General features: G+C 40.5%; 1 protein-coding gene across 4 annotated transcripts; it reads left to right on the forward strand.

The window, feature by feature from the left end:
- Positions 1-1149: 1149 nt before the first annotated feature.
- Positions 1150-4484, forward strand: LOC148025786 (ras-related protein RABE1e-like). Of its 4 annotated transcripts, none has more exons than XM_087692145.1 (9): positions 1150-1406; positions 1656-1728; positions 1814-1914; positions 2039-2104; positions 2196-2335; positions 2422-2484; positions 2600-2692; positions 3386-3457; positions 3654-4484. In XM_087692145.1, exons 1-9 carry the CDS (start codon positions 1343-1345, stop codon positions 3708-3710), a joined length of 729 nt encoding a protein of 242 aa, XP_087548271.1. In that variant the 5' UTR covers positions 1150-1342; the 3' UTR covers positions 3711-4484. The 4 variants fall into 4 exon arrangements, with proteins under 4 accessions (XP_087548271.1, XP_087548272.1, XP_087548273.1 ...); XM_087692146.1 differs by having other exon boundaries at positions 2196-2290; XM_087692147.1 differs by lacking the exons at positions 3386-3457; positions 3654-4484 and adding an exon at positions 2775-3361 and having other exon boundaries at positions 2196-2290.
- Positions 4485-17079: the final 12595 nt, after the last annotated feature.

Below are 17079 nucleotides of genomic sequence, written 5' to 3' on the forward strand. Positions count from 1 at the left end.
AAAGCTTCTACTAGGTGCCACCTTGCCCATTGTTGCCTCACATAGATAGTCCTTGTTAGCTTAATGCCTCTAGAGGGTCTTCGACAATAGAGAAGCCAAATGAGACATAGTAGGTCCCAAGAGGAAGGAGTCTCAAACATTTTAAAATGGTTATGTGTAGGTGGTGTATCTCACACAAAACCAAGCCTCCAACTCGTTGCCATATAAGACATAGTAGGATCCCAAGAGGAAGGAGTCTGAGACATTCTAAAATAGTTGCATGTAGTTGGTGTATCTTGCACAAAACCAAGCCTCCAACTCATTGCCATGTGCAATCAAGTAGAGAGAGAGAGAGAGAGAGAGAGAGAGAGAGAGAGAGAGAGAGAGAGAGAGAGAGAGAGAGAGAGAGAGAGAGAGGTGGGAGGAGGGGTTTACTACATGCAACACCACCTTACCTTTTGCATAGGCTCTCTCTATAGCATAGAAGCACCACTTGTATAACTAGTAACACCTTACCCTTCTCTAAGCCTTGCCCTACAGCATGGAAGCCGACCTCTATAACTAGAAGTGTAACTTGCCCCACACATCCATCATACTTAGTTCATTGATTTGCGGAGAGAGAGAGAGCTGCACGGGTATGTGAGTGGGAGAGAGCTGCATAAGCAAGAGAGTTGAAAGGGCAAGGGAGAGCTTCACAGCAAGGGTGGGGAGAGAGAGAGAGAGAGAGGTGCATGTGAACTTGCTTGCTTGTGCAAGGGTGAGAGAGAACGTCAAGGTACACACATAGACATAGAGCTATAGGTCAGCTTGCTTGCCTATGCAAGGGCAAGAGTTTCACGGTGGCTTGTGAGAGGCAGAGTGAGTGAGTGAGAGAGTGTCCTCATTGGGCCACATATGTCTAAGGCTTTTTCTTTGGTGCGGGAATCACTAAGGCAACTTCTAAATAATAAATAGTATAGATATAGTCTATACAAATGTTGCCCAAAACTCTTCACTAGTGCGACAGGAAGGCTAAAAAATAAAATCTCAAAGAAAAGAAAACTCATAATAATAGCCTCGGAGGCTATCCTGTAAAAATTTTAAGTTTGCGTTACAAAACCGGGTTAACTTGGGAAAGTCGTCTCTTCCATTCACCCTCCCCCTCCCCCTCCCCCCTCCCCTCCCCTCCCCCACCCTTTCTCTCTCTCTCTCTCTGGGGCGCCGTTTTCGCCATTTCATTGGCGCCATTGCCACCTGCGAATTTCTTTCTTTTCGTCTTCCCGTCCGTCCGTCCGTCCGTCTATCCATCCATCTTCTTCTTCTTCGTCTACTATTATCATCCCTTCCTCCCATTTTGCCCTCGCACTGGTCTCCTCCTTCAGCCATGGCAGCGCGCGGGCGCACCGATTACGACTACCTTGTCAAGCTTCTTCTCATCGGAGATAGTGGTGCGCCTTCTATCTCTCCTTCTGCGTCGTCTTAGGGTTTTCTTTCCGTAAATTCGTGCCTCTTTAATCGATCACGACTCATCCTTGTCAAGATCCTCGCAATAATGCCTTCTTTGGTGTGCTTCCATGTGGCCGCACAATCAAGCATTTGTGCGGTTTTTCAAGATTACATACATCTTTACGAAGGGGAAGAAAAAGACTGTCTTGTCGTGCATCCTGGATAAACACGTTTCCTTGTGTTTTCCGCAGGTGTGGGGAAAAGCTGCTTACTTCTACGCTTTAGCGACGATTCTTTCACAACAAGTTTCATTTCGACTATAGGGTATGCAGAGTTTTCCTTCTATATGCTCCAGGTGTTTTTGGTCTTGCTTGTGTTAGATGCTAGCTTGCGCATTTGTGTATTCCAGAATAGACTTCAAGATCAAAACAATTGAATTGGATGGGAAGCGTGTCAAGCTTCAAATTTGGGACACCGCTGGGCAGGAACGGTTCCGCACCATAACAACTGGTTAGCCCGAAAACGATACAAATCAATAAAATATGAGCCACATGAAGCATTTCATGCCAATGGCTTAAGCTTTTGCAGTCATTGCCGGATAACATAATCTGAAACCTGGGGAATGCTGTTGTAGCATATTATCGCGGAGCTATGGGAGTCCTCCTTGTTTATGATGTTACCGAGGAATCAACTTTCGACAGTATCCTCGTGCCACGGTTTTGAAATGAGTTGCAGTTGACTTGCTTTTTAATATAACAAGGTTGGCGTATCCTTGACATTGAATCTTCAAGGTGTCCGGAATTGGATAAAGAATATTGAAGATCATGCGTCCAGTAATGTTAACATAATATTGGTTGGCAATAAAGCAGACGTAGATGGCAAAAGGGTACACAATAGTATTAGCCAGCCTATTTCACTTTCATCTGCTATGGTCCGGAGTTATCTGCACTTGTTTAGTGCTGGTATTTATCTAAGCTGTTCTGTATATTTATGAAGAAGCTTGATCTTGTCTGACAGGCTGTTCCAACTGAGCGCGGCAAAGCCCTTGCTGATGAATATGGAATCAAATTCTTTGAGACCGTGAGGACTTCTGGCATTTGATTGACTACCTACGTGTTTCTGTACATGTTTGCGTTACATTTTTGGTATGCTTTCCCCAGGGTTGGCCAGTGATTTCTGTTTTTTTACTTTGTAGAGTGCCAAGACAAACACAAACGTTGAGAATGCCTTTATAACTATTGCCCGAGATATAAAGCAACGGATTGCTGAAGCTGATGCAAAGCCAGAGGTGACCCTTTCATTTTGTTATCCTAATGTAGACTGGTTTGTCTCGTTGGTGTCTAGCTCACTTAATAACTTTTAATTCTCAGCCTACAAGCATCAAAATAAACAAGACAGACCCATCGAGGCCTGGGAAGAACGGCAGTACAGACAAGTCATCTTGCTGCAGCACCTCATAAAGAATGTTACTTGCTGCTGGTGCTTTTAGAGCTGGAGCTGTCAGAACATGTGCATGTTCATAAATGTATGATAAATTTCATGCAATTAACAGTTCCAAGCAGACATCCATGATGGTTATGGAATCATATTGGTGCCACAAGCAATTGTATCTTCATAGCTTTGCACAATTTCTCGCACTCAATTATAAGATTGCGAAGAAGTGTGTTTGACAAGTTGCAACTCTCTGCATGATGATGGAGATGAGCTCCAGTTTCATGTTTCTCGGTGCAAGGCTGTCTGTCCTTGCTAATAATTGTTTTGACCAGGCATGCGACTGATTGTACATGACGTTTCTTCTCTACCAACCCTTTGTGGGAATGGAGAATCCAGGAAAAGAGTTCCTCGTACAATTTCTGACTGTTCATTACCTCGTAATTCACACCTTAATTCCAATGCTTACATTGCACATTCATTTGTCAACGGTTTTCAGCTTCGCTCAATTGGAGCTAATCCTGGTTCATCTTGGATACATTTGCAGCAGATATGCAGTTTTATGCCAGCGTTTGCGACATTTTCAGTTCGTATGTCTGTGCTTGCTGTAGTGCCGGCTAAGGTTGAGTTAACCTTCTAGTGTTCCTGAAAAATATTATTGTCAAACGTAGACTTCTTAATGTGGGAAATTATGCAATTTGGAAATACACTTATCGGAAAGCTTTCAGTGGTTTTAATACGCTTATCGGAAGGCTTTCAGTGGTTTTACAAGTTTTCATTACAAATTTATCTTGGACGCGATTAGATATGTGCTGCAGGGGAAGGCGGGATGCAAGGATCGAACTCTCACCCACTACATCCTAACCCACGCTTGATTCACTACGCCACAAACCCCGTTGGCACCGTCGAAGGTATTTTTTATCTCGATTTAATCCTAATAGGAGATCCTCAATACTCACCTGCTTTGTGATGAGCTGGGATACCACTTTCTCACGAGCAGACGTTCTTGAACATATCTGCGGATGCAATCACTGGTATGTTATCTGTTGGCCTCATAATTGGCTGCCTCGGCATGGAGCATCAAATTTGATGAACCAGCATGGAAATAGTTCCAACGATCTTCGGGATCTCTCAGCTAATGTCAGAGAGATCCCAGTTTCTTAGAAAAGACCGCTCTTTTCATTAGGACATAGCGGGAAAGACAGAGATATGGAGGGGGTACGGCCCCCGGGCGAGACAATATAAGGAGGAAGGGTTGGTAGGATGATAATTATGGCTGCTTAGAACGAGGATATGTTCATGCAAGTTGGCACCTTACCAATCAACAATCATCCTCCCAATGCACGTCATCGGACCCTTGAAATGATCACGTGATGTTCATAGATGACTGTGCCACATCGAATACCAATCAAACTTTACCAAGGATGGTTGAGGCCGTTTGCGGCACTATCCGGAGTATCCTCACAAAGGATTGGAATTTATAACAAGCAAAAGGAACGATAGGGCATTTATGACTCGATTGAGATTTTGAATAAGCAATGTTGCCTTGGTAACTAGTGGTGGTGGGCAGACATCAACGCTTGCTGCAAGTCATGTTTGCAAGCAATAGAGATGTGATTTCTCTTGTTGAGCATATGCAACATTGCTACATCGAGTATTTGTATATAGTAAAGGTTGCCATGCGTTTTTTATAGCTATGACTCATTATATCAAATTAATTTTTTTAAAAATTCATTATGTAGATGCTTAGGGTGTTTATTTTTGGTGAGCATACTTCTCTTAGGTACTCACAGCTTCCATTGGATTTTATTGATCCTATTGATATTAAGATCTACATGTTTGAAATATGAACATGGTTGTGTTGGTTGAGGTCAATGCCTCAAAAATATTTGTGCAAACCAACAATTCCAAAACTCTCATGGATAAGCTAAAAGGGAATGTGAGCATTCTCTATCAAGGTATTGGCTGTAGATATGGTATTGTGAGGGGTGGTGAGACTTTCAGTGACTAGTTGCTCCAACATACTAGTAACAATGTCGAGTGGAAGAGTAGACTTCACTAGTTCGGAATGATGTAGGATCAAAGATGTACATTTTGCATGAGGTTGAAGTCAATCATATTGGTGTACTTTTACGCTTGAGCTTGGTCCATTTCACTATGCTTGATGAAGTAATCTTATGAAGGTGAATAACTTAGAATAAGCATCAATGTGAGGGTATTAGTATATTCATTAATGCAAGCACTGGAATACATGCAAGTATGTATATTTTTTACGACAACTTTTGACATGAGTAGAAACATTTCCAAATCGGTTTTAGTGATTTATATCAATGTGTACTAATGTTTACAATAAATTTTTTAAAGTAGGGATTTGCTCTCCATGTATGTTATCATGTCGGATATGGAGAATTATAAAACCATGCATAAAACCGAAGTATTCGAACAAGAAATACTTAGGTTTCGTATAAGACAATGAAAATAGTAATGAGTGTCCAATGAAGGCATTGCATTTGTGTAATATAGCAGTGATATAATAACAACAAATGAATATGTTTAAATCTAAATGGTAGGAATACAAGAGATATAACTAGATCTATGAAGGAATTGAAACTACCAAATCTAACTAGTGATATAAATCTGAATGGTAGGAACACAAGAGATATAACTAAATCTATGAAGGAATTGAAACTACCAATTCTAACTAATGAAATAAATGAGTGTATGTTTGCATATAAAGTAAAAAGTGATGAGATGTTTAATCATAGATCTCATCCTCATGAAACTTCTTCTTTGCCCAATGTTGTAATAATAAACAGACATAGATTATAGGTAACCTTAAAACATAAAATGCAATCACTTAAGTATATAACACTTAAGTATATAAAAATTGATGACATCTCCAAGTGTCCATAGCCTCTCCAAGAGTGTTGTAGTTTTATGGCACATCACATACTTTTTCTCCAATTTAATCACGATACGACTAGTTTTCCCATACTAAAAAATAGTAGACACTCAATAGATATTTAAAAAAAATGGATACTTTATTGAAATACATTTTAAAATATAAATATAAAATAAACATAAATTAAGAAAATAAATTTACAAAGTCCATCTCAAAAGAGGTCCAATACTGCTTCCAAGATGCAATGATGAGCCAGCTACAACTTAGCACGTGTCGCCTCCTCCTACTACCTCAATCTATGAGAATTTTACTTTATTTCTTTACTTATTTTTTCCCACTTCCCTGAATTGAGCCAAGTAGGTTTTCATAACCCATTTTTTAGGCATCAGGTGCTTTTGAATAAAGGTGGGAGAGATGTTTCACCATACATGTTTGCATATAATCATTAGAAAATTTGTGTATGTAGCAAAGGGCTATGAAAACTTTCACATAGAGTGCTTATAATATAATCCATTTTTTGGAGGTCCTAATCTCTCCATTGCTCTGTTATGCTATGCTTATACACCTACATAACAAGCTCATGCATCATCATGACGACTCTTATTCCTTCATTATTCATAATTAGCTAACCTATATGGTAGTCAATCAAGTACAAGAAGCCAATAGGATTCATGGGTATCCTAGGCTATTGGGGTGTAGTAGATGGGGAGAGACAATCATTAGCAATAGGATTCACCTAGTGAGGGATGGGATCAATGGGCACGAGGGTCTAGATAGTGGGTGGGAGTAAGAGCTTCATCCAAGGTAGTAGGTGCCAAACCCTAGAGGCAAGTCTAGTATCATATTGAGAAAGCATGCTTGATACATGTGGACATTGGTGATGGACCACCTAATTCAATGGATCCACTTTTCTACAATTAGCACATCTTCACATGGTCATTGACTTATCACTTATTATATTTGGTTAGTTACACCTGCCTACAGTAACTGGCATAGTTATAATCATTTGAGTAGTATAGTTAGTTATGCATAGCTTGACTTAGTAGGACACTTTTATTTATGTTGTATCTTATCTATAATTTGTGTACATTGTATTTTGTTAAGAAGAATAAAGAAAAACCAAGAATAAAATGTTTTGGTATCCATCTCTCTTCTTGTGTTCTAGGTGGGTTTCTTCTTGCATGTATTGTGGGTGTTGGCGTAGTAGCTCAAGAAAATTTATCCACCATGTGGTTCATGACATGGTGTCAAAGGAGGACCATTGAGAGAGGTTGAACTTGGAGACTAAAGTAAGAGAGAAGGAGCAAGGATTCAAGTGAGCAAGCAACCAGTAAAAATCTCTCATATTCTCTCTCTTTCCCTTCGATAGTGCTTATGGAGACACTAGAAGCAAGGTAGAGCAAAAATCTCATATGGGATTTGATGTACAAGTAGAATGGTATATATTTTGTGAATTAGCTTTTTAGGATCTTCTACTATGTTTTTGGTCATTTCGGGCCATTTCAGGCACCCATTAGCTCTAGAAGGTAACACACAATAGTTTCAAGACATTATACTTTTGGTTGTGTTAATAATTTGCAAGTGCACATGTTACACATTTGAAATTTATAAGTTTTGTGGTGTTTGTTAGGAATCAAATACAAGATTTTTATGCAAACAAGGTTGCATATTTTATATATTATTGAGTAAACAATGAAAAAGGGTGTCTAGTTTATTGTTGTGCTTACCTTGTAAAAGGTTGTGAAATACATACTTAATACTTGGTATTCAATTATGTCATAATGGCTAAGGATAGTGTAAATCCTATTATTGAGAATCTAGACAAGAATAACTATCCATTATGAAAGTTTTGTGTAATGAAATTCTTTATTGGAAAAGGCCTCTATGAGTTTGTTTTATGTGAAGAAAAGAAACCAAAACTAAGTGACCCTCTGAAGGCAAAAAAGTCAAAGGTATGAAAATAATGAAATCTAAAAAACAAAAGTAATTAGTTATTGTAGAGTAATTGATAACACTATGTTGGGGCATATAAAAAATGTAAAAAATTCACATGCAACTTGGACAACCTTTAAAAATATGTCGTGGTCAAGCTCAAAGTTTGGCCCCTCTTCATGCATTGGCTCTCTTGGCTCTTCAGGAAGAGTTTGTGCTTGTTGCTTTGGCTCCCCAAGCCCTAGTAATTCAAGTTATTGCATGGTTAATCTAGCCATGATCAAATGGGGTCTTTGTTCCTCCACTCCTAAGTTGGTGCTAAGTTTGGACACCTTGGCATGGAGTCCATGTTGAAGTACTCTCCTTGCCAGTTTCAATTTACTTTTGAGTTCCTCAACTGTTTCTTATTCTCTTGAGTGGACGACATTCAATATGGTGTTTAAGAAGGCTTTTTGCTGTTCTAGAATCCTTGTCTCCACCGTTGTAGCTTTGCTTTCCACCATAATGCATTAACTCTTTGAATGGGCTAGTTGGTAAGCTGAGTCTTTAATCCTATCTTCATTCTTGGCTACCTATTCTTCTACCTTTCCTTTCATCTGCTCCAAATCTTGGTTCTAGTATTGGGCTAGGGTAGCAATTACTTGCTCTTGCTCTCACCATAATATATTCATTTGTTACTTTTCTTGGTTTCGGTTTCCTTAGGATGGCCTGCTCTTGTGGATTATTGTGTGAAGTTGGTTATGTAGTTTCACTATCTTTCTCTTTACTTCCTACTCACTTTGTGCCTTTGCCTCTTGTAGTTCTTTAAATAGATATTCCCTTTATGGCTTCAAGCTACTGACTTCTTCCTCAAGGCATTGCTTGTCTTGAGATATGAGAGCACATTGTGCCTTTAGAGTAATGCGGCTCTCCCTTTCTTCATCATACAAGTTTTTAGACTTTCTTCGCCATGCCTCGTCTTTAAAGCTTCTTCTAATGTCATCACCTCCCTAGTTATTATGGTCATTTGCCTTGTTTTTTCTAGGTAGTAGGTTGTGAAGGAATTCCTTTCTTCGTCTAGCTCAACAAGTGCATCCATTCTTTCTTCATTCATCTTATCATGTTGGCTTTGAAGCTGCTTCACTAGTTCATTGTATTGTTCTGTGTTGTGCATGGTTGAGGGCACCAAAGTAGTAGATACTTCTAGGTGGGATACCTTAGGCCCTTTGCGTGATTTCGCATTAGCTACTGCTACTAGCCTTTCAGTTCATGCAAGTGGAGCTCCTTCAAGGTGCCGATGCAAGTTGTTACACTTTATTATGAGATATTGCCCATGACATTGCTTTTATTAACTGCCCCCTCAATGGTTTCTTGCATTGAAGTGGTCGTCGGGGCCATGATTGGTGGAGTGGGTGTAGGGGAGCCTTTTCTTTGCCTTCCACCATTGGTCTTTGTCTCGCCTCTTCTACAGATGGGAGCACTAGTGCTTGGCACGTGCTCTTGCATGGGCTCATCATGGCTAAACTTCTATGATTGGGAGGGTTGCTCCACTTATCTTCTAATGACAATAGCTATTTTCTCCTCCTCCTCTTGTCTTAATCTTTTTTCATCTTCCTCTTGTCTCTTTTTGTGTTTCTCTTTGAGTTTCCTAGATTCTTCTTCAATCCTCTACAATTCTATGTTTTCTTGATGGTCGACCTAGTTCTCCTGCTAGGAATGTACATCACGATTCTTCTTCTTTCCCCTTGGCTTGATGGCTCTAAGCCTTGCTGTTCGCTGACTATCCTTTCATTAGAGGTTTCTTGCTAGGGTGGTTCGCTTCTTTCTCCTTAGCGGCTTGTTCTACCTCCTTTTGTTGAACTTTGTTAAATTCTTCCTCCCCAAGATTGCTTGTTGAGAATGAAGCGGGAGGGCTCACTAGAGTGAGAGAGTAGTGCTCTTCTTGGGTTGATGATCGTTTTGTGGGTTTCCTCCACTGCCTCTTCTCTTTCCACCTCCAACAAGGCTTCCTGGATTATTGCCATCACAACATCCCTTCAAACCCTATGGTCGATGCATTGGACATTGGTTTCTTCCTCTTTAACTCCATTGTTGTAGTTGGAGACTCTCCCCTTACTGCCCTTGGTGTTGTTGCTAACACCTTTGTCGATGGCTGGATCATTTTTCGAATGGAGGCATTCTAGTTCACCTCATCCAATGCATTTGTTGCAAGGATTTCAAGCAAAGGCACTCTTATTCTATTCATGAGGGTGTTATATCTTTGACTTGAGAAGAGGGTGTAGACCTTCTTCTCTTGCAGTCTGTTGCTGCTTCTGATGGTGGGTTTGGAAATATCAACTAGAATGATTCTGTCATTCGTGTAGATTTTCTGTCCCAACATCATGTAGACATCTCTCTTTGGCCTCTTCTCTAGTTTGTCCATTATCCCCAAGGCCTTCTCCACTATTTCTGAGCTAAGTTTGGCTTCCACTCTTCTAGTGGCATCTCCCTGTTTGATTATCACCATGGCATTGTTTTTATGGGCGTCAAAGGTTTTCAAAAATTCTGTGCATTTGCTATGGTCTATGTCCTAGCCCACCTTCTCCAGGTACTTGGAAAGATTTCATTGTTCTATTATCCACTTAGCTATCGCCTTCTGATGTCACCAACTCCCCCAGGTTATGGATGTTGCAATATTTCAACTGGTCGAAAGCGTGTATTGATTTACATTTTTGAGTCTTATTTTTTGGAGCATGAGATTGAGGATCATACATGGTACTTGTGAGTTTGGAAAGCCACACCAAGGTTTTACCTTCATAGTAGCCTTGGGTATGCAACATGGCTTTTGGAACCTAGTGTGGCATAGTCACCTGTGTACCATAGGAGTGCCAACTCCTCCATTTAGTTCTAGAGTATGAGGCATGAAAACTATGAGTTCCAAATGATTGGCTTTTGTGAGGCTATGGTCTACGCTTGGGGACCCGCTTGAGTGTTTGGCCCATGGCTTTGATTGTGGTTTCTAGATGCTGGTGGGACTTCACAATGGGTGTACATTGTGGTGCACTAATCCTCTTCTTAGGGTTGACACTAAGGTTAACTATTAGTGGCACTCCAATTTTTTGGGTGATTGTAGTGCCCTTGCTAAAAGCCGTTACTATTCTAACATTTCCTCTTGCAAGGTGGATGCGCAATGAGTCATAGTCAACATTATAGTGAACTTGTTTTCTGAACATGTGACTCAACAATGATTCCTTGCCAACACTTTGTTTGTTATGTAGTATATAAAAGTTGATGGGTAGACTCTAAGTATCGATAAAAACCATTAGTTTGCACTTCCCCAAGAATGGATAGGACTGCCCCCCAAATGGGTTGAATTTTGTGTTGGTTGGTTGCGATTGGTTGAATCTTAACATAGTCAGCTCCCTCATCAATTAATGTGTCAAATCTGTATGCCTTCTCAGTAGTCATTGTTATACACAAGTAGACTGGTGCTACAGCTTCCTCATCCTCATCCTCTATTTCAGTGATTGGCTGCAACACTCACATTCATTGGTGGTTCTATCATCGTAGGTTCATGGAGTGGATGTGATGGAGGGCAATACTTTTTTATGTGACTTTTGTTGAAAAAGCCTATGCCCTCCCCCTTTAGGCTTTCGAGTTCTACATTGCCTGTTCTACTGACATTGTGACTCGAAGTCTCATTGTTTGACGAGCTTGTCAAACCAACTCTTGCATGACGTCTTCTCACATTTTAGGGCACGGGTTGCAATGATACGAGTCTCGGATAAGCATTCTAGATGTACCAAATGATTTGTGCATGCTTCTTTGCCCTCCCATCTCTCCTGGACTGCTATTCTCAAGCTTGGAACAAAGAATTCCACTAGTAGAATCACTTAGTTTCATAGGTCAATTTGAACAAGGTCCGTTCTATGGCCATTCTGTAGGCCACTCTATATACCCATAAAGCTGCCATGAGCTTGTTGTCTTAGTCACTATGTGAAGCAGAGATTGTCTTTGTTAGGACATTCACTAAGATCTTGTTTGTGGATTCAGCTTGATTGTTAGCTTGAGGATAATAGAGTTAGGATTTCCTATGGATTATTAAGAGTGTGGATAACAAGTGAGAAATCACTTTATTGATGAAGTGTGAGTCTTGGTCACTAACCAACTCTATGGGACAACCAAACCGTGAGATTATCTGCTCCCAAAGAAACTTGGCCATGGTCCTAGCATCATTTTTGCGAGTTGCTCAAGCTTTGGCCCACTTGGTGGGATACTTGGTAATAACAATGATGCACTTGGCTTGTGAATACTGTGATATAGGGTTGATTGGACCAATGAAGTCAATTTCCCATTTCTCAAATGGTTGACATGTGATCATTGGGGTCAACTCCATTTTGTCCTTACAAATAGGGATTTTGGTTTGTTGGCACTCATCACAGTGCTTCACAAACTTAGTTGCATCATGGAATAACATAAGCCACCATAGTTGAGACTGGAGCACCTTGCGTATTGTGGTGTCTCCATTGAAATGTCCTTCAGCAATCCTGCCATGTGCTTTTGTTAGCACATTGTGCATTTTGTGTTTCTAGACACATCTCCTTAAGAGTCCATCTTGTCCAAATTGATATAATTGATTGGCAATCAACTAATAGGGTTGAATCTTCAAGATTAGTCTTTTTAACCAAGCTTTTTCTATAGATCATTTAGGCGATCCATTCTTCAGGATATAGACAATATCATTTGCCCAATACGATGTGAGGTCTACTCTAAACAAGTCTCATCTGTTGGACATTCTAAAAAGATGTGCATTCGATAGGTCATTAATGATGCTCTGTCTAGATCTGCTACACTTGTGGGTATGCATGAAGTATGATTTGCCATATAGTGTTGTTTTCCCTTGCGTACTACTAAAGTGAATTCAAATCCAAAAGTAGAAGTAACCATTGAGCAATAATGCATCTTGTTGCCTAGGATTTGTTCACAAGATAAAGCAATGCTTGATGATCCATGAAGAAGGTAAAGGGTATCGCTAAAAGATAGTGTCTAAACTTCTTTACGACAAACACCATGGCCAATCCTTTTCTCTCTATTGTGGAATAGTTCATTTTTGTATCAATGAGTTGTCTACTAGTAAAGCTCACTTGATAATCTAGGTCATGCTCACCAAGTTGGCACAACACTGCTCCCATGGTAAACTTTGATGCATCAATGTGTACATGGAAGGTAATGGACCACTCTGGGGCTCTTAAGATAGGATCTGAAGTTAGAGTATGTTTAAGCCTTTCATAGGCTTGCTAACATTCTTTGGTCCACTCAAATACTATCAATATCTTGTACAATGACCTAGCAATCAATGCATCCTTCAGTAGAAACTATCCCTAGTACCCTATATGTAGCCTAAGAAGCATTGAACTCCCTTGAAGTTGGTCAAAGGATGAAGGTCTACAATTACCCAAACTTTTGAGGAGTCTATGGCTATCCCATTGCTTGACACAACATGCCCTAAAATACAACCATGCTTCACCCAAAACTGGCACTTAAAGAAGTTCAACGAGAAAGTGTATTGCCTACACCATTCAAAGACTATTCATAGCTTTTCTAAGTGCTCTTCCTAGTTGGTGTGGATGCATGAGTCATCAATGAATACCTCCAACTATTTTCTGAGCATGTCCTTGAAGATGGCGTACATGAGGTGCTGGAAGGTAGCAAGGGCATTGTTTAGCTTAAATGATATAACTATGTAGGCAAACACCTCCCATTCGGTGTGGCAAATGCCATCTTGTGCTCGTTGTTCGGGTGGACTTGCACTTGGTTATAGCTTGAGAAGCCATCTAGAAAATTATTGGCTACCTTTCTTGGCACTCTCTCTAGCATGTGCTCAATGTATGGTAATGGATAGTTGTCTCTCTTTGTAGCTATATTGACCTTTTTATAGTTCATGCACACTCCAATCTTCCCATTCTTTTTCAAGACTATCACTATGGGAGATACCCAATCCGTGTGCTCTATCTCATAAATGAATCATGCATTTAGAAGCTTATCAATCTCTTCCTTCATTGCATGTGCATGCTTAGGATTCATTGAGTATGGTCATTGCTTAACTGGTACTGCATCGGGGCCATGGGAATATAATGAATCACGATACTTAGATCTATTCCTCTTAGCTTGTCTAAGGATCATGCAAACACGTTGGAGAATTTTCCTAAGAGTTTTATGAGATTCATCTCTTCTTCCTTAGTTAGGTTGTCTACTATGTACACGGGCCAAAACTTATCCCCTTTCCTTGCCACGTTGACTTTCTTAACTTTGGCTGATGGGTTCACTTGCTTGCCCTTTCTACTTGGATCCTAATAACACCACTATTTGATCACCCTTTTTAAACTTCATGAAGCGCTTGGGCATCTTGGGGTTTCTTCTGGCAGTCAATTTCTATAGACTTTGATTGTTCCCTTCTCTTGTCCTTTAGCCTCTTGTGCCTTAGGTGGACTACGAGGTCCCCCTTGATGCATTTGGTCCTAGATGATCGAGGCATTTCAAGATCACTATCAGAGCTTACCTCCAACTTAGAGTTGTACTCACAATCCTCACTAGAAGATGCTGTCTCCCCTGGTGGTTGTAGATCTGAGGCTGACTCCACTCTAAATAACGATGTGGTGCTAGGTTGGACTAATCCTACTTACTCATAGTCTACTACCTCTAGGTATTCTAGCCAAGGAAACTCCTTCGTTCACTCTAAAAGTGTTGACCTCTCTGGGTTTAGAATCTGCTCTAATTTGCTCAAGTAATCTTCCATATGTGGAATATTCCATGGTCTCCACTTCCTCTTTGCTTTCCTCAATGATGGAACAACAGCCTTTGTACTCATGGTCAGAATCCTCATACTTAGAGACCATGCATTATTTTCACAGTTTCCGTCCTCAAGTTTTTCTCACTCTTAATGAGAGTCCACTTGTATAACAAGTTTGCAATCCATCGCCACTCCTTGCTCTCCATGAGATCCTTGAATGGCTTTAGGTTTGCAATTGGGTTGCTAGCTAGCTCACTTGATAGGTAATCGAGGATTCTATGGAGTTCTAATTTATTAGTTGGGACATGATAGATAATTGGCATTGGTCAATTGATGGAACTCTTGGCTATCATGCATAGGGCATTGTGGATAGGTTAGAAGTTGTGGCTTTGTTGGATTTGCTAGCTGAGACCACAGTTGGCATGTTTTCATCCTCATCATCCAATAATGGGAGATCAATGGTTGCCAACACATGTATCCAGTCTTGCTCATCCTCACGACAAGGAATGTACTTAGTCAGGGATCCATAATTGTGTTTGGCCTTTGCATCACCCTTTAGCATGGCATAGATGGCCTCTAGATTCATTGGTGCAGTTTTTCAAGTGTCCATCTATACTTGGACAGTTTTTGACCTATTGCCTAAGAATATTAGACCATTACCCCAATCCTCTATCACTCGGGCATTCCACATCCAAGGTCCGTCTAGTAGAATATCATAATCCACTCCCTTCATAACTATGAATTTTATGGAGAATTGAATTCATGCTATATCATAATCCTTTAGAACTCTCAAGGGTCTAACCTTCATCCCATTTGCTAGGGTGACATTCAACTATGCAGTTTCTACTGATGGGTTTCCCCAAGCTTGCAAGGCTGCACAGCTAAGTACACTAACTTCTACTCTTGTCTTTACTATTCCCTTTCGTGTTGTATCGCCTAGGGCAATGATAGGTAAGATTGTGTGCATTTCAATTCCTTCACAAAAGGCATTCACTTGTAAGGAATTAGACATTGGATTCAACATTAGGCTTAGTATGTGCGTCACAACGTCATGGTCAAGAAAGTCTTGCAATTCATGTCTATCAGTTTGTTCTACCCATTGCTTCAACACTTATCACAATGCAGGGATTTGCCTAAGCAATTCTCCTAGTGGTAATGTTATGAGAGTTGATGTAAGTGTCGTGAGAAAATTGCCAACCATCTTTTCCTCCTCTACTTCATGAACTTCTTGCCAATGCTCTTGGGCAGGTCGTCTATTCATGGTATCCATATTTTTCCTATGTGGCTATACACGTGGTGATGTTTCATGTCCTACTCTCAAGTACATGGGAGAGACTAGTGGGCTCATGGTTGAGATTTCATTGATCTCGTCCTCAATGATAGGCTCAGTCTCTTCCAAGTGAGCTTTGCTTCTTTTATCCATTCTTTGACCATATTCACAACCTTTAGCTGTTGGTTGGGATTATGGTGCTCTCCAACCTTAGCACTTTTCTCTCTCATCTTAGGAGCATAAATTTTTGCTTCTGCATTAGTAACTTGATTTCCATTTGTTAAAGTGGTTACACTCTCTATCTTGAGTGTTATTTTTGTGTTAGTTTTCTTTCTTCTCCTTTGTCGGATCTTCTTCCCTATAGAGGCTACATCTAGGTTGCTAGGTTTGGGTAATGAAATACCAACCTACTTCATTTGGGCTCTTGTCATGACATTTATGGGGATGGGTGTGGCATTGTTGTTAGGTGATTCAACACAAGAGAGTCTAAGCGACACAGGTAGCACGATGATCAAACTAGTGGAGGGTTTTCGCTTAGGGCAATCGATGAATAGGTGTGTGACTCTACATTTGAGACACCTCAAGTCTGCCTTTTCTCTATTTGCTTGCTCTTTTTCAGGGCAGTGGGATGAGATATACCTTGGATGGCCACACGTCCCATATGCTATGGACTTATGGTTTTAACCTCCTCATAGGCCTCTATCTTTTCCTCTGTCTAAATCCATGACTTGCACATGCCTAAAGTCCATCAATATGGAATTACCCTCCTCATCATAAGAGACATAAGGGCTCACATATGAGTCTTCCTCTAGTGGTTTATCTAAAAAGTGCATTGGAGCATTGCTTTTGGTGGATGGGTTACTATAGGTCCTGGTAGTCTAGGGATTCTTGTTGGGTTGATGTCGGTGGGTTGATGTCGGAGCAGGTAGCTTTGAATTGTTATGTGCGGGTAGAGCCAAAGGGGATCCCCTTCCAAAGTAAGGATGCCTAACTCCTAGATAGTATCGTTGAGAATAGGGTTGTTGGTATGGCAACTGTCTTGGCAATCAAAAATATTGCATAACATCAGGCCTGAATCTTCCACAGTTGACACAAGACTGGGATCTGGGATTTGGGATCAAAACACTCAGATGGTAGGTGGTTCCCTCCATAATGTACACACTGCATGTGAGGTCACACTGGACTTCACAATGAATCCTATAGTCTGGTCCTCTAGATTAGCTATCGCTTGGGTCTGATCAACATTATTTCTTTTATCTTGCTCACTAGGGGCTAATTGTTCTCGAAGTGCTGAAGTTCTCTCAACATTTCTAAACATATTGTTGTTTCCTTTGTTGCGTAGCCCTAGAGCTTCTCTCTCTGAGTAAGTCATCCACTCATATAGCCTCCTTA

Source organism: Lygodium microphyllum, chromosome 14 (assembly GCF_053477565.2).
Source record: "Lygodium microphyllum isolate KBCC chromosome 14, Lygodium_microphyllum_v1.1.10, whole genome shotgun sequence".
Taxonomy (NCBI): Eukaryota; Viridiplantae; Streptophyta; class Polypodiopsida; order Schizaeales; family Lygodiaceae; genus Lygodium; species Lygodium microphyllum.